The sequence below is a fragment of the Notechis scutatus genome, chromosome 1 (assembly GCF_049901735.1).
Source record: "Notechis scutatus isolate UNSWTSFEM ecotype Mainland chromosome 1, rNotScu1.2, whole genome shotgun sequence".
NCBI lineage: Eukaryota > Metazoa > Chordata > Lepidosauria > Squamata > Elapidae > Notechis > Notechis scutatus.
Window position 1 is genome coordinate 76929258 of NC_142009.1, and position 22512 is coordinate 76951769.

Genomic DNA, 22512 nt, shown 5'->3' on the forward strand with positions numbered 1-22512 from the left:
AGCTGCTGCACACTGCTGGCTCATATTTAAATGGTTGTCTACTAGGACTCCGAGATCCCTCTCACAGTTACTGCTATTGAGCAAAGTACCACATATACTGTACCTGTGCATTTGGTTTTTCTTGCCTAAATATAGAACCATACTTTTTTTCACAAATATACTATATTATAAATTAGGGCAGCACCAGAAGGGATGTTTCACAAAACAAGTTTTCACAAGTGAATCATGTTAAAGCAGCCATGTCCTCTAGAGCAGGGGTGTCAAACTCACGTCACCATGACAGCATCACTTGATGTATTGGGACTTTTTTTCCCCTCTGCTAATCCAGATATGGGTGTGGGCAGCACATGATGCATCTGGCCCATGAGCTGGGAGTTTCACAACCTGCTCTAGAGCAGTGGTCGCCAACCAATGAGCCAGGGACCACTGGTCGAAAGAAAATTTTGATGGTCCACAGAGAAATATCACCTCCAAAACACCTTCCAAAGCAATTAATCCAGGTTGTGCAGGAACACAAGGCTGAGCCACCCACATGGCCCATGGGAACACAAGGCTTGCATTGCTTGCATTATGAACAACATGAGGTCGTGAGAGGAGGGGAGAAAGAGCGGGGGGGGGGGGAACCTGCTCCACATGCCCCACCTGCCCCGCCTGGCCATTGGACTGCTTCTTTCCACTTCTTTCTTCTTCTGCTTTTCGGCTGCATGCAAGGAAAGCAGCAAAAGTCTTTCTTTCTCTCCCCCAAACTCCACCAAAAATGAGTGTTTGGGACCATGTAAGGCATCCTGCTCCAAGAGCCTGCGCCGGCATGACAAGTCTCGCAAAGACTCATTTCTGATGGAGTTTGGGGGAGAGAAAGAAAGACTTCTGCTGATTCTGCTGCTTTCCTTGCATGAAGCCAAAGGTCTCCCCCCACCCCACCCCTGAGAACAGAGCTGGAGATGTTATCCAGCAATCTCAAATAAAGAATGAATGATTGGTAGGAAGTAGGGGTGAAGAATTGTCCTACAGACTTTTGGGGGGATTTTCCCAGGGTCTCTGGTCCATGGGATTTAAAATTATTGAGTTTGGTGGTCCCTGAAGTCCAAAAGGTTGGTGACCCCTGCTCTAAAGGATTCGACATAGCCACTACAGTAGCTGAACCCTCGTATGTGCAGGCATCATTGCTTTGCTTTGTTGCCAATCCTAAGAGAAGTTGATGGTGGGGAAACAATTGAAGAAAGCAGGTACATAAGTTTGCCAAAGAAGGTGGCTCCTGGGGTATCCATTGGAGGCAGTCAAAAAGGTCAAGCTGGAAGGTCATACAACTGAAATCTCATCCTTTTTCTACCTGCATTATGCATATGTTAAAAAGGACAATGCTTTGACTGCATTGACTTTTTTTTTGACCCCACCCACAAATGGCTCAGGCTGGCTGCTATGCTTAGAGGAGTGGTTCTTCAGGCTTGCTAACTGATGAATGTCTTGCCCAAGCACGTTACATATTTTGGACATCTTTTAAGCATAAGGACAGCTGGTGTGTCCTTCTGTTTAAATGTTGCAATATTCACTTATCATTTCTACCCCTGTCCATTCTGATCTTGAATGATTTTGAACTTCTGCTTTCTGCAAAGCGCATTCCAGAGTTCGGGTAGATTGTCAAATCCATTTGCTAGAGCACTCTAGTCAAATACAATGGTGTTGTATGAACTTCCCACCTGCAAGATGCTTTATCACTCATCAGCTGTCTGCCACAATTCTAAATTCTAAACCAGCTGTAACTAAGAAGAAGGCAGTCAGCAGAGACCTTCACAGTAGGTTATGGAAAGTCTGCTATGACAAATTTATTAAAGCAAAAGACTGTTTTCAGAACAAGAGCACTTTTAGTTTATCTTTTCTGCTCAGGTATAGGGAAGACTGATTCAGATATTCAGCTCAAAACCATATGGCAGGCCTACATCTTTGGAGTTGGAAGAGAATTCCTTTACGAGGCCAATTCAAAATAAGTGATATGTTTCAAGAAAGCAATACAAACATTGCTTTCTTTCAACAAAACCTGAATTTTTCATCTCCATTTATCACCATCATAACTGTGAACTGTGATGCTGATCTGCAAACTATGAAACATGGTGTGCATTCACATGCATTCTCTGGTTTCTTAGAAGATCTGCAAGAAGCAACGCCACAGGCGATCACCTGGATAGCTGAACTGGACATGCAGCTATGAGGCAACTGCAATACCTCCTTAGAAGTTTTGTATAAAGTTATGTGGGTTATGTTTATGTATTTACTTCTCTTCTGTTGTGTTCTCGTCATACACTAAATAATAAATATTTGTGAATATTGTGAGGCAGTCACTAACCAAGGGCTATCTATTTAAAAAAAACCAACACAGCGCATAGGACAGTCTCGCGTTAGCAAATGGCTGTAAACCTAGTTTATCCTGGGCATATCTTTAGATAAAAATAAGTACAGGATTCAAAGGGGGATTTATTTAGATTTACTTAACTAAATATGTTTTATTGAAACTCATGGATCTGTTTTCAGCAGGAGGAAGTAGAGAAACAATATATTTTGCTTCATTGATCTTACAGTGCCTGATAATACATAAATGATGGTGTACTTGACTGCAAAAAGAGCTTCAGCTAATTTCTAGACCTGTAACCTGGGGCCCTTCAGTCTTTGTCTCCGCACACAGAAATGAGAATAGAAAAGGACCTGTACATCTCAGTGGTGGATTCAATTTTGTTTTACTACCAGTTCTGTGGGTGTGGCTTAGGTGGGCGTGGCAGGGGAAGGATACTGTAAAATCTCCAGTCAGAGGTGGTATTTTCTGGTTCTCCAAACTACTCAAAATTTCCGCTACCAGTTCTCCAGAACTGGTCAGAACCTGCTGAATACCACCTCTGGTGCATCTCCCTTTCGAGGTTTCTAACCGCTTCATTGTTTGATTGTACTGTGGCAGTCCTTTTCACGAAGAGCACATTGTCCGTGCATTGAGGTTTGGTCATTTTCTTTAATAAATCAAAAAAGCGAAAAATCCAAGCTAGCATTTCCTTCTATGGGAAACATTAGAATCCTGGCTTCCTTTAAAACATGAGATATCTATCTCGCCAACTAAAATTAGGCAGAATAAAAGAAAGAAGCTTGGTAAAACTGTATATGTGTTCAGCCCAAGTATCTGACATGATTCTTTTATCGGACTTGGATGGAATACAGACACTTTTACATCTTTCATTGGCCACAAAAATGTCTCATATCAATGAAAACACTCCAGATAAATAAACAGTAAGTGATCTGTTTTTCAAGGAGGCCATGGCTTAAATCATGAAAATGGCTGTTTTTTTCCCAAGCCTTTTTCCTGAGAGGCACATTACCGTAATATTGTTTAGCCTCTTTGCTATAAATATTGATGTGTTTTGGGCCTCATGATGTTTTGCCTCTATGTTTGCACACTTAATCTGAACTCTTTTGCAACAAGGGAATAAAGTCCAAAATGCCTTTGGCTGGATAATTCAAATAGAAACTAATTCTAAATGGTTAATTTTTTTTCCCAAAAAAGCAGTGTCAAAGCAATAATGAGACTGGTCCTCAGTCTCCTAATAAGGCAATTTTTTTTATTACAGTTGACATAAATTTAGCCTAAAAATGATCCTTAATATGTATTTCCCCATATCCTATCCTACCTACTGAAAACCTAAAATCATATGGCTTTAAGAGTTCAAAATTCTGTTTTGATACAGAGAGTTAAGGCAAAAATTACTCACAAAAATACTGTGATATATTTTAACAGTAGAATAAACTCAATTAAAGAAATGCTTTCCTTGCTAGCAAAATATTCTGTTGGATCTGCTTTCAGGGCTACAAAGTGGCTTCTTAAAAACTCCAGACACACTTTAAAATGTACATCTGAAGTGATTCACGAGTTTCAATTGCATATGTCCTACAAGGGAGAAACAGATTCCCCATTGAGTTGAAATAAATTGAGGAAAGTCCTCTAAAGGTAATAGCCAGGTGCTAAAATAACCATGCCTTTAATGTCATTTTCTAGCTTCTAGCAAACAAGCAAATAAAATTGCAAAGAACTTACGATTCTGTCAATGTAGTGAAGCTGAAATCATGCTGAAACTGTAAAACAGCCTGAACGTTATTTTATTTTTTTATAGGCAGAAACATTGTAGAACATCAATAAAACTAACTACATGTCGTCACATGACTTGCATCACCTAGCTCTCCTCCAATTCATTGGATTTTGATCCCTACATCTAATGGAACTGAAACCCAAGAATATTTACAGGGATCAAAATCCACTGTATTTGAAGGGCATCCGGTCAAAAATCCTGTTTGATGAGAAACCTTTTTATCCTTGCTTCTGCTTCGCAATCATTGTGAAGGAAAACTGGCTAAACTTCTTTGGGAAATGTTTGCTTTTTTTAAAGTAAGATTTGAAGCAAACAAACAGAATCATTTCAAAAGTATTGCGGTACAATTAAAAATAATGTGTCCTGTACAATTGCAAGGCAAGTCCTTCCTTTCAGTACTGACGCCATGAGAAAGTAAAATGGCTACTATAGCATTATCATTGCCACCTCTTGGGTAACCAGGCCTACTATGGTTTCCACCTTCTGCCTGTATATAAATACTATCTATCAAATAATTCTTTTGCAAAAGATTCCAGGAAGCAGTTCTCAATAGAAAGCTAATACTGGTTTAAGAAAAAGCATTAATAGAATTCAGAAACTTTGCACCGTCCCCTTTAAGATTCCATGGCGGCTGCTTTATTAAGTATTTATTTTAAAGCTATAAACAAAATGATGTAGGATTACTTTTATGGGTATCATCCATCCCTGTTAACTTTCAAACAAACAAGGGTGACTTATTCAACAAATGAATATTGAAATTGCTTGCTTCTTCCCTACCGCATAGCACGCATAGAAGTTTGTGTATTTTATAATTCGTCTACGCAACTAACTTATTCAACATTCACTTTTCAAAGCATTATTTAGTTCAGATTTTCCTGAGACGATAGCTAGTAATTTACTTATTTACTTAATTAATTTTGCAAGCTAAAGAGAAAGCATCAAGCCTGCTTTACCAAATCAAATGTTTCAATTTTATTTAAGAATAGAAAGCTGGATGAAGGTGAAGAAATACCCTTCCAGATGAAAGTATATCAACACGAGCTAGATATACTTACACCCGTAACTTTGAATATGATTATACATTTCAATCAGTTGACAAGAATTGACTGGGTTCAGATTTGTAAACATGAATTTCCACTATCAAAATGAACCATTCTTTCCCAGCAGTAGCCCCCCCACTCTTCTCCAAAACTGTCTGGCTCAAGCTTCCATCCTTTTAGAGAAGATTTCTGAGGTGAAATGGTAGGAGACTGTTTCCTTAATGATAAATGGACACTATTAGATATCACTCTGTATTTCAGTTGAAATATAAGCCTTTCCTGGCGTTTGACAGAGCTCTGGTGCTTTTCTGATTTTCAGTCTGTGGGTCTAATAAATTGTGAAAACCAACATATCTTACATGTGAAAATCAAAAAGCCCTGCTGTTTTAGGCTGAAGCTGCCTAAAAATCATATAATGTTATTAAAAATAGTTTAGAGAAGATTACTATCTTTTGACATTAAATTAATGTATGCTATTACAAAAAAGAGACTGGTCTTGCAAAAAAAAAAAAAAAAGCAGGCAGACATGTCAACTGTGGAGATTCCATAAAATCCTGGAACATCCTGAACAGAAATTGTATCATTTGGATGTTAAACAGAACAGTTTTAAAACGTTTTAGGGTGGGAGGGTCTTTATTCCTGATGGGAAGCACAATCTAGGGATGCCAGAAGGCAGACTTTGTAAGAATTTTGAGCTAATAGGTAAAGTTAAAAGTTAAAAGAAAATCTCGTAAAATGAGACTTTTGAAGATAGTAGAAATATTGAATGTGTATATTTTTGTGAACTGAAATGTAAGCAACATTAGGGAGGTCTGGAAAGGCTTATCTATTTGCATAGGACAAGCAAGTAGAGAAGACATAAAGCAAATATATTTGTGTTATATATACCATTTTAGAACCGAGAGGAGTAAAGCAAATCTCAACAAGAGTTGCTTGCATGTCCAAGATTCTAGCAGCTATTCTTTTTTTATATATTCATACAAAGAGTGAGTGAAAACATTTTTTGCAGGACAGTTCAGTATTATACTCTATCTTCTTAGAGGGAAGTCCTACTGAGTTTGAAAAAATTAATTCCTAAACTTCAAGTAGGTACAACAGTTTTTCCTGAATAGGCATTCTCCAAATAGCTCGCTGTTAAACCATGTGATTTCCTAGCCTTTTTTTTTTTTTTAACTGAGAATTAAGGAGTTGAAGTGTGCCAAAAGTGCTTTTCAAAAAACAACTAGACTTTCTTGGTTTTTTTTTTTCCTTTGAAAAACTGAGAACTGAAGAAACTTTTTGGGATGAGAAGCAAAATATCTTCAAGGAAAAAAACAAGAAAATCCAGTTGCCTTTTGAAAAACACCTTTTGGCAACCAAAGGTTGTCTGGATGATTGAGAATCTCCGCAGACATTGAGTTGAAATTCTCCTTTCTGTTACATAACTGCATTTTAAAATTCTTGTTATAGGAAAAACACTAGTGTAAATAGACTAATATTGTTATGCCAGCTGGAAATAAGCTGTAAGCTTAGCCAAATCAAGGCCATTCAAGGAATTAGTACTTTCTCACTTTTCCCAAGAAATTGGTCTCTTCATATCATGCCAGTCAAATATATTTTGAATTCATAGTTTCCAAACCAACCAGATGGTTTTGACTTAATGTCAGAGAAAACAATTACATTTCCTGATACTAAAAATACAACTTAATGATGGTTTCCTATCCTTTTATGGTATCTAGAATCTACCGTCTTAGCCAGCTGCCTCATTTTGTGTAATGATAGGGCCTGTCTTGGTACTTATGAACAGCTTATAGGGCTGAATTGTCAAGCTGATTTTTACGATATCTATGGAGATGGATTGGTTATTATTTTGTTTGACTTGTGGCCTCCTGTGTTTTTACATATGAGATTTAAATTGGTTCCAAGCATAACACTTCTTTTGCTTTAGCCATAAATAGTCTCCGGAGTAATAAAGATGAAATAAATACTATTTACAATGAATTATATCTAGGCGCTTTTTATGACTTGGCTTTATTTTATTCTCTCAGAAATGTAAAATCTTGCCTTCTCTCAAAGATGGAGGAGCAACAAATTTCCAATACACCAATTTATTTGTATCAGCAAAGTTTTTTCTTCTTTTTTCCGGTCTTTTATATTGTAATGGGAGAAAACAAGAAATATAGAAAAACTTCTATGATTAACCTCTATAGTTAATATGTGTAATTTTTTTAAAGAAAGCCTATGGAAATTTAGTTTTATACTCAGAATATTTAGATTGTGTGTATCTTTACATTGTTTGATTGGGCTGATGAGAGAGTGCTGCACTACAATTGTTGAGTAAAAAGCGAAAAGAAAATGACTCATCTATCCCAAATTACATGACAATGTTGAGGTTATGGGTGGATGGAAACAATTTGGTGAAGATGTGTAGTTGCCAAATTCCTCGGAGCTTCAAATAATGTTAACCCCCCATAATTTTTACTATTTAGAACCTTCACTCCAGATATTACCTGCTGCTGCCCCCTGACTCTTCATTGGTCCTTTAGTCAAGATCAAAGGGCCTGTTTGTTTTCTATGTTGCTTAGTGGCTCTATCTAAATTTTTGTAACCAGCATAGTAGATGCTAAGTTTTAATAAAACTAATGAAGTTTTCTAGAACTGTATTTAAAAAACATTTTCTGGAATTCAAAGAAGCATGCAATAAATTCTTTTTTTATATCAATATCAAATCTGGAATGCAATTTCTGGGTTTCTCTCATATTCATCCTGAAAATTCTTCCCTTCTAATCACCAAATGTCCTTTCTTTTTGTCACCTTCTTGGCAATAGGAACAGCCAATGTGAAATATCTTCCCTGCCCTTTTATTTTTTCATTAGCCATGGCAATAATGGTAAAGGGTAAGGAACCATAAGAGAGATCAAAATGAGAGCAAATCCTGCTCTCTATTAACACTGATGATTCACCTAGTTTGATAATGATTGCAAGAAAACAATCAAGCTCAGTGAATATGTACTCCTCAGTATATACTTTAGAAACATATAAAAACCATTACCTGATAGAGTTTAATTCCGAGAACACTTTTTAATATACAAAGATAAAACACCTCTTCAAATACTTTAGTTTCAACCATAACAATACAAGAGCACACAATAGATACAAACTCAAGGTTAACAGCACCAAACTTGATTGCAGGAAATACGACTTCAGCAACAGAGTGGTTAATGTTTGGAATACTCTACCTAACTCTGTGGTTTCTTCCCCAAACCCCCAAAATGTTAACCTTAGACTTTCTACTATTGACCTCACCCCTTTCCTAAGAGGTCTGTAGGGGGCGTGCATAAGCGTTCCAATGTGCCTACTGTCCCTATCCTATCGTTTCTTTTATTTTTCTTATATGTATTCATTTCATGTATTCATAACTATGCTTATCCTTATACTTATTATCTTGTAAGCAATTGACAAATCAAATAAATAAATAAAAAAAACAAAAAAACTTGGAAAAGCCTTTTTTGTATATCCAAAATGATATTAAGATCGTTTATTTGTTTGATTTACTGTATAGTCTGTTTATTCTGCCTTCTTGACCACTCAGCAATCAAGACAACTAGAAAATATGAAAGTTTGCTGATGCTGAGATGTTGCTAATTAAGATGCTTACCAGAATTTTTATTGGTCTTATTTTGTCTGCTCTTTACTTGCTCAGTCCATAATGTAGGGTAGCGAGAAGCTATATCTAGAACAATAAAGAACAAAATCAGTCTGTTACAATGGAAAAAATAATTGCTACCACAGTATATTAATTCAAGGAAATGAAAAATGTAAAAATATGACAGAACAATTTCTTATTTATGAAGGTATTTAGAAAATGTTGCATGACAATATTTCTGCATAAATACAGTGCACGTAACAAATGTTCATGTTAGATAACTTTATTTTACACTAATAGCAAAATTATGATCCTGAAATCCAACATTCCTGGCATAAACCCAGAAATAACATTGATTGTCTGAATAACCAGGGTGAATCATGAACAATGGGATAATTTTGGGGAAAAAATGCTAGTAAAGCTGCCACTTTTGAAAGATAACAATTAAAAAAGGAATTACATTTATTTTACTCAAAATGAAGTCCCACTGTATTAAACACAAGATAGATTATTAGGAATATAGATTTAGATGCAAAAATGACAATTTAGACATATATTTATGTACAGCATCTGTCAATCTATCATTTATCCATAATTTTGTGAATTGCGCTTTCTCCTTGCAAATGGGGCTGCTAAGGCATCTCATATCTCTTAGTCTAATGACTTACTATAATTAAAATCCTCTATAAATCCTTTTAGAGATTCAGGTTCAAAAACAATAAAAAATCTTTGTGTTATTTTAAAGTCTAATTAAGTTATGTTTGGGCATTATCGTGGTTACAGTCTAACACAACTGGAGGAAAATTTATCTAGATTATTAAATAGAACCTACTTCATCAGAAATAGGAAATGACTTTGTATCTCACAGAAGAGAATAAAAAATAAAAAATAAAAATAGCCATATTTATCTTATATCATACAGACAGTTTGTAACAGAACTCAGCTAATATTGCCATGGCCTTCCCTTCCCATTTATATAAATTCTCACCTTCTTCATCTCCTTGGGGCTGAGGCTCCAGCGCAGGAGCTGAGGCATCATCTGAATTCAGAATGGAAAAGATTTGCAAGGAGACTACAATTATGAAAGTAAGCTAAATAAGTGCACATATATAATAAATGAATGCTATTTAATAAATTAACAGTTGCAATGTTTTTACCAGATGCATCAAATGAACATAAGAAATTATATGTGTATTTTAAAGCATTTTAGTCACTGTCTTGATTAAATTAGAAGCATTTATGAGGGTTTCTGTCATGAACAAGAAAATTCCAGTAACCCCATTCAATCCAAACTAGAAGTTTCTTATTTTCCCTGTATCATATCCATGAAAACAGGATAAAAGTGTGCACAAGTCAGAATACTTTGAAATATCTCACATTTGTTTTAATGTATTTATTTACTCTAGGTAGCATTGGTTCCCAGGGGAGCCTATAACCCAAATGTAATGCTTAGATAAAATACAAAGCAGTAAAAATATTAATAATTCAAACATCGATTTTAAAGCAGAACAGATTTTGGTACCCTGTTTCTCCAACAATACGGCCTCCCCCAATAAGAAGTCCCAGCATGTTTTATAGGCATGAAATGAAATTAAGCCCCTCCCCCCAAATTAAGGCCTATATTAAAACATGAGAAATGGTGGGGAAATGGCGGGGAGGCTTGCTGTTAGGAAGTACTTTTGTTGCACACCCGGATATGGTGCTGCCTGCGTTGGCCCTGATACAAAGTGCCCCACCAACGCCGAGGTCAACATCCAAGCCGTCGCCACCCGCCTACCCGAAGATGCAAGTGGGGGGAAATTAAGTCACCCCCGAAAAGACGGCCTAGCCATTTTTTCGGGGCTCAAAAAAAAAAAAAAAAAAGACCCGGCCTTATTATATGAGAAACACGGTACTTGAATTATTTACAAGGCTGGCAGAACTAAAGTGACTTTATTTTTACAAGACTGTTCAATTTTTGTTATTTTTATTTGTTTATAAATTGTTAGCTATTTGAATCCCTTGAATGTGTGATATTAATTGAAATAATGAAAAAATGCATCAATTAAAACAAACTTTTTTACAGTATACTTTTGTCAAAAAGATCTACCTTCTTACTTTTAGTTAGAGATACTTGTCAAAAGATTTCAGGTGAACATCTTAAAAATCAGATGTTAAGGTACACCTAAAAGGCACAACTCATTTCTGTCTGTTTATAAGAAAACAATTCAGACATTTCTCATATATTTTCTATTCATACTACAAACTTTGTAAGTATGCATAAAAATAGCCCGCATATAGACTGCAACAAAAACAATCAACACATCAAATTTTTGGTTTTCTACAGACTCCAATTTGGGAGTTTTAAACATTTTTTAAAAAATTTGCTTTCTTGCAGTGTGTTTTTTGGTAGCTTCTCCATCTTTCTAACTCACTCAACAAGATAAGGTACAGTATGAAGAGATCAAGCGTGACAATGTACAAATTAAAAGAACAATATATGAGAAAATATTTCTCAAATTATAAAACTTTGTAAAATAATGTTTTTAATCATATACATCTAAAAAGCAGGGTCGGAAAATGTTGTGTTTACTTGGTTAATGGTCAATTCTAAATAAAAAAGCCATAAATGTTCACCTTATCCTCTAAAGAAATTAAAAAATAACGCCTTTTAAAAACGGATATTGCACCTCTTTGTGGTTTTTTTTAAAAAGCAACAGCATATGCATTGCATATATCATTTACAAAACACATCTGGGCATCCGCTCAATAATATTTTACTTGATTCTTCTGTCCCAATTCTCCTATGAAAGCTGAACTAGCAATAGCACTTAGACTTATATACTGCTTCATAGTGCTTTACAGCTTTCTCTAAGCAGTTTACAGAGTCAGCATATTGCCCTCAACAATCTGGGTCCTCATTTTACCAGAAGGATAGAAGGCTGAGTCAACTTTGAGCAAGTCAGAATCAAGCTCCTGACAGTTGGCAGAATTAGCCTGCAATACCACATTCTAACCACTGGGCTACCACTGCTCATATGTTATTTCTATTCTGTTAATAAGATAATGTTGTAATGCTGATTACTTCTAGAAGATAGTGGTCATAGTGGTAATATTGCCTAAAATAACTATCAGACTATGGGGTTTTACATTGCTCTATTTTATCCAGCTGTTTTTATACCTACTTTGGGAACAGATCTTCTTCTGATGTTAAAAAAACAAGAAAGTTTAGTTGCCCTTTGGAGAAAGCAGCTTTTGGATGACTGTGAATATCCATAGACAGTGGGAGTTACAATTTTGCTGTATCTAGAGGGCATCAATTTCCCTTGTCTACTCAAACAGAAATTTGGCATTAGCATCCTTAACGATAGATAACATGCCTCACAAAATACATCATAGTGATGCCATTATTAAATTCTTCTCTGTCCAGTACTCCATAACAATATTGTGTTTTGCAGTTGGAATTTATGAGCAGAGAGGCTGTAGTAATATTGTTAGTAATCTGTAGGAGGCCAGTGATTTTTCTTACAAAAAAAAATGAATTACTGCATTTAAATATTTATTTTTATTTATTTATTTGATTTGTCAATTGCTTACAAGATAATAGGTATAAGTATATACAAAGTTATGAATACATGAAATGGGTACATATAAGAAAAATAAAAGAAACAATAGGACAGGGACGGTAGGCATGTTGGTGCGTTTATGCACGCCCCCCTACAGACCACTTAGGAAAGGGGTGAGGTCAATAGTAGACAGTCTAAGGTTAAAATTTTGGGGGTTTGGGGAAGAAATTACAGAGTCAGGTAGAGTATTCCAGACATTGACCATTCTGTTGCTGAAGTCGTATTTCCTGCAATCAAGTTTGGTGCGGTTAACCTTGAGTTTGTATCTATTGTGTGCTCTTGTGTTGTTATGGTTGAAGCTGAAGTATTCATTGACAGGTAGGACATTGCAATGTATGATTTTATATACCATACTTAGATCAAACCGACAATGGCGTAATTCAAGGTTTTCTAGGTATAGAATTTCAAGTCTGGTGGCATAAGGTATTCTACAATGAATAGAGGAGTGGAGAACTCTTCTTGTGAAATATTTCTGGACTTTCTCAACTGTGCTAATATCAGCTACGTAATGTGGGTTCCAGACTGATGAGCTGTATTCGAGTATTGGTCTAGCAAATGTTTTGTATGCTCTAGTTAGTAGTGTGATATTACCAGAGAAAAAGCTACGTAACAACTCTTAATGCCTTCTTGGCTATGTAGTTACAGTGGGCTCTAGCACTTAGATCATTAGAGATGAGTATTCCAAGGTCCTTTACAGAGCTTGGATCATCAACAAGATCTTGACTATTCAGCTTGTATTTTATTTTCTGATTTTTTTTGCCAATATATAAGACAGAGCATTTATTTGTTGAGATTTGAAGTTGCCATTGTTTGACCATTCTGATACATAGTCAAGATCTTTTTGAAGGGTAGCACTATTGTCTGTGGTACTGAACAGCTTTACATCATCAGCGAAAAGAACACAGTTGCTCTTACTATGATCACAGAGGTCATTTATGTAGAGTATGAAGAGAGTTGGTCCTAGAACACTGCCTTGGGGGACACCAATATTGACAGGTACAGAATTTGATAGGACACTCCCAATTTTGACCATTTGTTGTCTGTTTGACAGGAATGCTTCTATCCAGTTATGCAGTTGTCCAGAGATACCATAAGATTTTAGTTTTAGGAGTAGTTTGTTGTGTACCACTGAATCAAAGGCTTTACAGAAGTCTTTGTAGATTGCGTCTATTGCTTTGCCCTGGTCGAGTTGTGTAGTCCATATATTTTTGCAGTGTAAGAGTTGCAGATTACAGGATAGTTTTTTCCTGAAACCAAATTGTTTATTGGAGAGTAGGTTGTTTGTCTATAAGTGGAGGATAATGGATTGGTTAATAATTGATTCCATGACTTTACAGGTGATGCAGCATAAGGAGATTGGTCTGTAATTTTCAACTAGGCTGGGGTCTCCCTTTTTGAAGATGGGGATGACCGTGGCTTGTGACCATAGGTTAGACAAGGAGCTAGTCCTGAAAGATTTTTCAAAGATTATGCTTAGAGGTTCGGCTATGGCAGTGGATAGCTTTTTTAAGAAGTAGGCACATATTCCATCCGGTCCAATAGATAGAGATGGTTTTAGATTGCGTAGTGCTTTTTCAACATTGTCTTCTGTAAAATCGATATGTATTAGATCATTGTAGTTGTCTGTGGTTCGGCTAGGAAATACTGGGCATGATCCATTGCTGTTTACAAATACTGAGCCAAAGAATGTGTTAAAGATGTTGGATTTAATGGTGTCATCATTGCAGTCTTTACCATTAGGTACTATCAGGGGTGGGATGGACCTTGAGTCTTTTAGTTTTTTGTTTACAAATTTGTAAAAAGTGCGGGTAGAATTGGTGCATAGAAGGTTTTCCTCTTGTTTAATGTGATAATTGGTGCATTCAGTATTTATCTGGTGGCATAAATTTTTGTATCGGCTTTTGAAATTGGCAACGTGACCAGATTTGTTTTTCCACCAAAGTAATCTCTTTTTGGATTGAAGTTTCCTTATTGTTATGGGTAATCTGTTTTTTGTTTTGTTTTGGGAGTTGTTGTTGGTACATATAGTTTGATGACTCTTTTGACTTCAAGTAAAAATATGTTGTAATGGTCTTCAACAGTATTGCATCCAGTGAATAGAAATTGCCAATCAAGAGATGAGAAATCATTGTCTATAAGATCATAGTTGCCTTTTTTGAAGTTATAATTGGGGATTACGTCATTGTGATGATTTTTGTGTGGGCGTATGTTGAGACAAAAGTCAATCATATTGTGGTCACTGCTGGAAAAGGGTTCTTTAGTTTGTATTCCGTAAATTAAATTCAAACTATTGCAGAAGATGAGATCGAGGCAGTCTAGTGTTGTTGGTTACTAGTTGTTCCAGTCCCAGATTTGTAACAGCACTGTAGAAGGTTGCGTGTGTGGGTTCAGTTGTACATTCATTTAGGGTCCAGTCAATATGAGTTAGATTGAAGTCACCAAGAAAGATAAAAGCATGTGGGCAGGATGCTGCCCATGTTAGTAATGTATTTTGCTTGTTTACATGTTCATATATATACAATTCCATCAGATAGGATGGAATAAAACTCTCAGTATCAGTGCTGACTGGCTTTTAAAGTAGCTCAATTAATGATTGTTTGCCAGAAAAAGCTCAAATTTAGTAATGATAAGACAGCCGGTATACCTTTTAGGTAAAATATAGCTGGCTCTCACTCCTACTTTTTGAATGAGCAGTGAGCTGTCAAAGTTCTCATGTTGTATCTACCGCCTAGTTTTCTTACCTAATATCCATGGAAGCTGTTAGCACTATCCCATTATCTTCTGCATGGAAGGGCAAAACAAATAGACCATTATCTACGTAGAACTACCTTGGTCACTCTAATGAGGATTTTCACCCTGCTGCCCCCAAAACAAGTGGACAGTCTGCATAGCACCAGTGTTTTAAAATGTAAGTACCAGAAGAGCAATCAAAACTGAATGCAGCAATTCTGTGTATGATTCTGTTCTATATGGAAAAGAAAGCTCCGTGCAAATCTAGAGCAAATTATATGCAACTAAATAAGCACTTTATGTACCGTATTTGCCGGCGTATAAGACAACTTTTTTGCCCTGATAAAGATGCCTCCAATTGTGGGGTTCGTCTTATATGCCGGGTCGCCTTATACGCCGGCAAATAGTAATTGGGAAGCACTGCGGCTGCCCGCGGCTGAGGCACTTTGCGCACCGTGAAACGAATCCCGTGAAGCCGAAAGGAGCAGCCAGCCTTCTCCCAGCTCCCAGGAAAGCGAGGCTCGCACCGCCCGAGCTCCGCTGAGGTATCCGGCTGGGGCTGTCAGGAGTTGTTACCGCTGGCGCGGCTCCGTGCGGCTCCAGTCCCACGTTGCCTCGGGAAGGGAAAGGCAAAACCAGGAGCCGCTGCTGCCATTGCAAAGCGCCGCCGTGGCTCTTCCTTTTTGCCTTTCCCTTCCCGAGGCAACGCGGACTGGAGCCGCGGAGCCGCGCCAGCGGTAACAACTCCTGACAGCCCCAGCCGGATACCTCAGCGGAGCTCCGGGCGGTGCGAGCCTCGTTTCCTTGGGAGCTGGGAGAAGGTGGCTGCTCCTTTCAGCTTCACGGACTCGCTTTCCACGGTAGACAAAAGTGCCTCAAAAAAAAAAAAAAAAGTGCAAAAGTGGAAGGCGTGCGGAAGGGGCGAGTATATAACAAACTATATTTTGTACGGTACTTTAAAGTTACAATTCCATTTTTAAATATTTGCATCCATGTTTTAAAAGACTGAAAATACAAGGAACATGTAAGAAACAACATGGCTTGAATCCTGAAAACTTTTTCAGTGTAAAAATGCCCCGATCTTTCAGAATCTATGTTGGCTTTGGCTGGTCAACTGGGATCCCAATATGCCTCTTAAGTGTCATTCTAGATAATTTAAGTAATGAGGTATTAAACCTTAACAGGCATTCTGCCAAGCTTAAATAAATATGAGTTGCGGCAGTTGGCTGGCCTCAGCAACAACACACAAGTAGAACCTTGCCTTAGAAAACATTCAGCTTCACACCTGCTTTTGTTTCCCTTGTCTCAAACACAGTGTGTAGCTGAAGGCTGGTGATAAGCTTTCTTTCTTCAATGCTGCTCTGTCTCAACACTCAGGCAGTTTAAAGAACACTAGCATATTCAGTACTTTGTGTACTACTAAAAGTGTCTAATTTATGACCTGTATTGAGTTTCTTCGGAAAAGCTAATTGACATCTGGAGCCGACATAGTTGCCTGGCAAATATATGAAAGAGCAATTGCCTTCAAGTATATAATCTGAAACCACTGTAAAAGTCTGACTCACAGACGGACACAATACAGAAGCCTGATGATGGCAGATGAGATTCTGCTGAAACGTTGCTACAACTTTAAAAGAACAACTACAATGACGTGGGAAAATACCCGAACCAAGCCGAATACCATACATGTAAGTACCAGAAACTTAAGAATATATATATATATATAAGTATATAGTATAATATATATATATATATATAATATATATTATTATATATATATATATATATATAAGTACTAAAACTTAAGAAATATATATATATATATATATATATATATATATATATATATATATATATATATATATATATATATATATATATATATACACACACACACACACATACACACACACACACACACACACACACTGCTCAAAAAAATAAAGGGAACACTTAAACAACACAATGTAACTCCAAGTCAATCACACTTCTGTGAAATCAAACTGTCCACTTAGGTAGCAACACTGATTGACAATCAATTTCACATGCTGTTGTGCAAATGGAATAGACAACAGGTGGAAAGCATAGGCAGTTAGCAAGACATCCCCAATAAAGGAGTGGTTCTGCAGGTGGTGACCACAGACCACTTCTCAGTTCCTATGCTTTCTGGCTGATGGTTTGGTCACTTTTGAATGCTGGCAGTGCTTTCACTCTAGTGGTAGCATGAGACGGAGTCTACAACCCACACAAGTGGCTCAGGTCGTGCAGCTCATCCAGGATGGCACATCAAAGCGAGCTGTGGCAGGAAGGTTTGCTGTGTCTGTCAGCGTAGTGTCCAGAGCATGGAGGTGCTACCAGGAGATAGGTCAGTACATCAGGAGACGTGGAGGAGGCCGTAGGAGGGCAACAACCCAGCATCAGGACCACTACCTTTGCCTTTGTGCAAGGAGGGACAGGAGGAGCACTGCCAGAGCCCTGCAAAATGACCTTCAGCGGGCCACAAATGTGCATGTGGCTGTTCAAACGGTCAGAAACGGACTCCATGAGGATGGTATGAGGGCCTGATGTCCACAGGTGCGGGTTTTGCTTACAGCCTAACACTGTGCAGGACATTTGGCATTTGCCAGAGAACACCAAGATTGGCAAATTCGCCATTGGCGCCCTGTGCTCTTCACAGATGAAAGCAGGTTCACACTGAGCACATGTGATAGACGTGACAGGGTCTGGAGACGCCGTGGAGAACATTCTGCTGCCTGCAACATCTTCCAGCATGACCGGTTTGGCAGTGGGTCAGTAATGGTGTGGGGTGGCATTTCTTTAGCGGGGTGCACAGCCCTCCATGTGCTCGCCACAGGTAGCCTGACTGCCATTAGGAGATGAGATCCTCAGACCCCTTGTGAGACCATATGCTGGTGCGATTGGCCCTGGGTTCCTCCTAATGCAAGACAATGCTAGACCTCACATGGCTGGAGTGTGTCAGCAGTTCCTGCAAGATGAAGGCATTGATGCTATGGACTGGCCCGCCCGTTCCCCAGAGCTGAATCCAATTGACCACATCTGGGACATCATGTCTCGCTCCATCCACCAACGCCACATTGCACCACAGACTGTCCAGGAGGTGGGGGATGCTTTAGTCCAGGTGTGGGAGGAGATTCCTCAGGAGACCATCCTCCACCTCATCAGGAGCATGCCCAGGCTGTGTAGGGAAATCATACAGGCACGTGGAGGCCACACACACTACTGAGCCTCATTTTGACTTGTTTCAAGGACATTACATCAACGTTGGATCAGCTGTAGTGTTTTTTTCCACTTTAATTTTGAGTGTAACTCCAAATCCAGACCTCCATGGGTTGCTAAATTTGATTTCCATTGATAATTTTTGTGTGATTTTGTTGTCAGCACATTCAACTATGTAATGAATGAAGTACTTAATAAAAATATTTCATTCCTTCAGATCTAGGATGTTTTATTTTTGTCTTCCCTTTATTTTTTTGAGCAGTGTATATATATACACATACACATACACATACATACATACACACACACACACAGCTAACATAACTCAGTTGAAAAGTTACTTGTATTTTCATATGAAATGGTTAAGGGTGCTATGTTTCCTATAGGAGCATAAATCAAGTATAGTTATATAATCTTTAATTGACATTATATAATTTAGCTTTCTTGAGCTTAGACACTTTGTTGCAAATCACAAAAGCAAAAGAAAAAGCTAAATAAACTTGAATGTATATCTCCATTAATCTTGGGCATAATTTTACCAGCTACATTGGGAGATAAACTGGTCCAGACAGATATATGAAAGATTTTAGCATAGACACATAAAATGTTATAAAGAGATTACATTAATAAAAGCAACCGGCTCTGAATATAATCCATCCGTTTAACTTATTATAATAAGTCATAGCCAGAAATGTTAACCTCCATTACCAGAGGACTGAATAAAAGAGTTCTATATAGTTCAATCTTAAGTAGAGCAGATTTTAGAAAAAGATGCAGAATGGTCCAGAAAGCAGTAACCAAGAGTTTAAGGTCTGTTAAGTACAGCACAAATCCTACTGACTGTAAGTGAATGGTATGTAAGAACAATTCACAAATGGATTTGGGAATGGAGGATGAGGAGGACTGAATGAAATTGAACTTGATAGATTTAGCCAGACTCTCTTTACTTGTCAAACCATTATTAAATCCTGTGTCTGTTAAAACTTTTAAAAATACCAATTCAATACTAATTTAATTTAATTTAATTTAAGAGTTGTAAATCTAATCTTACGAAGTTTCTCCTCCGGAAATATCGAATTGCTAACTAAAGCATACAAAACTTTTGCCAGACCAATACTCGAATACAGCTCATCAGTCTGGAATCCGCACTGCATATCGGACATTAATACAATCGAGCAAATCCAGAAGTATTGCACGAGAAGAGTACTACACTCTTCTGCTCACAAGAGAATACCCTATACCACCAGACTTGAGATTTTGGGCTTGGACAACCTTGAACTACGCCGCCTACGGTTAGACTTAAGCCTAGCACACAAAATTATCTGCTACAATGTCCTATCAGTCAATGACTACTTCAGCTTCAACCGCAACAATACAAGAGCATACAACAGATACAAACTCAATGTAAACCGCTTCAAATTTGATTGCAGAAAATACGACTTCAGCAACAGAGTGGTCAATGCCTGGAATGCACTACCTGATTCTGTTGTTACATCCTCTAATCCCCACTCCTTTAACTTCAAACTATCAACTATTGACCTCACCCCATTCCTAAGAGGTCTGTAAGGGGTGTGCATACAAGTGCACCATCGTGCCTACCGTCCTTGTCCTATTGTCCCCATTTATTCGTACCTATTTCCTGTATTTTTACTCATGTTTATACTTATACTTATTATCTTGTAAGTGATTGACAAATCAAATAAATAAATAAATATACACAATGTTGCACACATATAGGCATTTTACCTATATTTTTAACTGACAAAATTGGGAAATGTTGAAAGAAAACTTCATTTGTACACATATTATTTCAGGGACTACAAATTACAAAAATTCCCATTAAAATGCAAACTAACCTAATTTATCCCTCTCCCTGGGGTGGGGGAACAGGAAATACTCATGATCCCATAAATCAGAATTATCTATTACCTTTCACTACTCACCCACATTGGCTAAGGTCAGAAAAAGCTCCATGTTGCTCCATATTTCTGTCTTATATTAAAGATAAAAGTTTCCCCTGTTCAGCGTGTCTAATTCTATGAAGTGGTGCTCATCTTCAATTCTTAGGCAAGGGAGCCAACATTGTCCAAAGACCCTTCTATGATCAATGTAGCCAGCACGACTATATGCCAAGGCACACGGAACGCTATTACCTTCCCTTTGAAGCAGTACCTATTTATCTACTTGCATTTGCATGCTTTCAAACTTCTAGGTGGGCAGGAGTTAGGGCAAGAAGGGGAACTCAAGGGGTGCTCAAACCTGGACTATCAACTTTCCAGATGACAAGCCCTGTGTTTTAACTGCTAAGCTATCATGCTTCCTGTCCCATATTATAAGAACTATAAACCCATGTAGTAGCTTAGAAATCCATGAGTATTATTAGCCAGAAGTGCTAACAAGGTCTTTGATTTTTCTTTGTATCTCAACAGAACATTAACAATTCACAGAGTGAGCCTGTTCCCTTTGAGAAGGATGTGCGGGTGTGGGGAGGGAGAGAAAAGAAAAGAAAAAGATAGCATGCATCCCTTGGAGTCGAATACCAAGTCCTAAGTGTAAAAAGTAAAAATAATATACCTAATATTAACATCTTTGGGATTTGCTGTAGCTTGGGAACTTCCTGTGGTTCAATGAAAATTACTAATCTTGGGGTCAGGGAAAAGCTTTGCTGGTTCATTTTCTTGGCTTTGCTCAAAAGCTTTCAAGTAAGGATGCTCCTCCTCAAATATTTTCGGAAATGTTTCTACTTCAATAATTATACCACCTCTGCATCTTCTCAGTTAAGTCACAGAATAAAAGTTTAAAACTTTGATGTGAAAGGGGTGTCACTGCTTATATCTAACTAGGATTAGAGTTGCAACAGTATTTTTTTTCTTACTCCCTTTTCATTATTACTGTCCTGCTTTTTTCCATGGTTGTCTCCATTTAATCCTGGATAATTTCAGAATTTAAATGATCTGCTTTTAAATATTTACATCCCACTTTGCCAAACCGATACAGAATAAAGTATGTTCTAATACTACATATGAATAATTATCCATACTTATTTTCATTTGGAGTAGGTTAGAACCACATTCCAGCTTGTACTCAGAAACGTTCAGCTAGAATATTCTCAAAGAGATATAACTTTCTATAAATGCATTTAGATGGACCTCTCTACCACCAGGGAAATTCATTTTCAAAAATGTATGAAGGTAGATGCTTGAAATGGCAGGATGCACAACTCAAAATCATGTGATGCTGGCTTTGGATTGGAGAGGCCTGGATTCAAGCTGTTGCTTTGAATTCCTCTGGACAGTTTTTAGCCAGTTACTCTTATTAGATTGATGACTACTAAGTGCTACCTCAAGTTTCTCCAAGGAGTAGCAGACTTGTGGAATCCTTGGTGCTTTCTGAACATTTTTTGAGACACTTCATTACTAAACTAAGTAACATCATTGCTGCACAGATTAATACCCTCCAATGTTTAAGTGCAATGGAAAGAAACCAACGTTCTTTTTCACCTAGGTATAGCCAAAAAAATAATAATAATCAAGGAAGCATATACCATTGTTCTCAGTTCATACTGAGATATATTCAGGAAAAAAATCAGATAGTCCAAATACTTCATTAAACGGTAACTCCAAACTTTTCTAGGAATAAATGGTGACAGGTCTGATGTTAATCCTAGGTTTAATAGCAATAGCACTTATACTTATATACCACTTCAGAACGCTTTACAGCTCTCTCTAAGCGATTTACAGAATTAGCATATTATCCCCCAACCATCTGGCTCCTCATTTTACCAACCTCGGAAGGATGGAAGGCTGAGTCAACCTTGAGCCTGGTGAGATTTGGACTGCCAAATTGCAGGCAGTTGGCAGTTAGCAGTAGCTTGTAATACTGCATTCTAACCACTGTGCGACCACAGCTTTTAATAATGAAATAAGAAGGTGGGTTGCTTTTTTTTGGATTCACTGAAATATACTGAATCTGTATAAAAGAAAACAACTTTTCCTATTTAATGGAGACTGATTATACATATATAATTTATAATATTCAATATTATGATATTTACCTGTTTTTCCTGTACCTTCACGCTGTGGCAGCTTCTCATTTAGAGATCCTAAAAATAGAGCAAAAACAATGTAATGTAAGAAGCATTGAAAGTATTTAGT

At 37.4% G+C, this 22512-nt stretch overlaps 1 protein-coding gene across 7 annotated transcripts in view; it reads right to left on the minus strand.

Annotated features, from left to right (window-relative positions):
• The window catches only part of SMOC2 (SPARC related modular calcium binding 2), a 135702-nt gene that overhangs the window by 47832 nt on the left and 65358 nt on the right, over positions 1 to 22512 (minus strand). For 4 of the 7 annotated variants that reach the window (XM_087968423.1, XM_087968420.1, XM_087968413.1 and 1 more), the window contains exons 5-7: positions 22413 to 22460; positions 9775 to 9858; positions 8799 to 8873 (exon numbers count right to left, since the gene is read on the minus strand). In XM_087968423.1, coding sequence (XP_087824549.1) covers positions 8799 to 8873; positions 9775 to 9858; positions 22413 to 22460 — 207 coding nt within the window. The remainder of the gene's footprint in view (positions 1 to 8798; positions 8874 to 9774; positions 9859 to 22412; positions 22461 to 22512) is intronic. The other 3 variants (XM_087968435.1, XM_026669509.2, XM_026669508.2) reach the window with 1 other exon arrangement.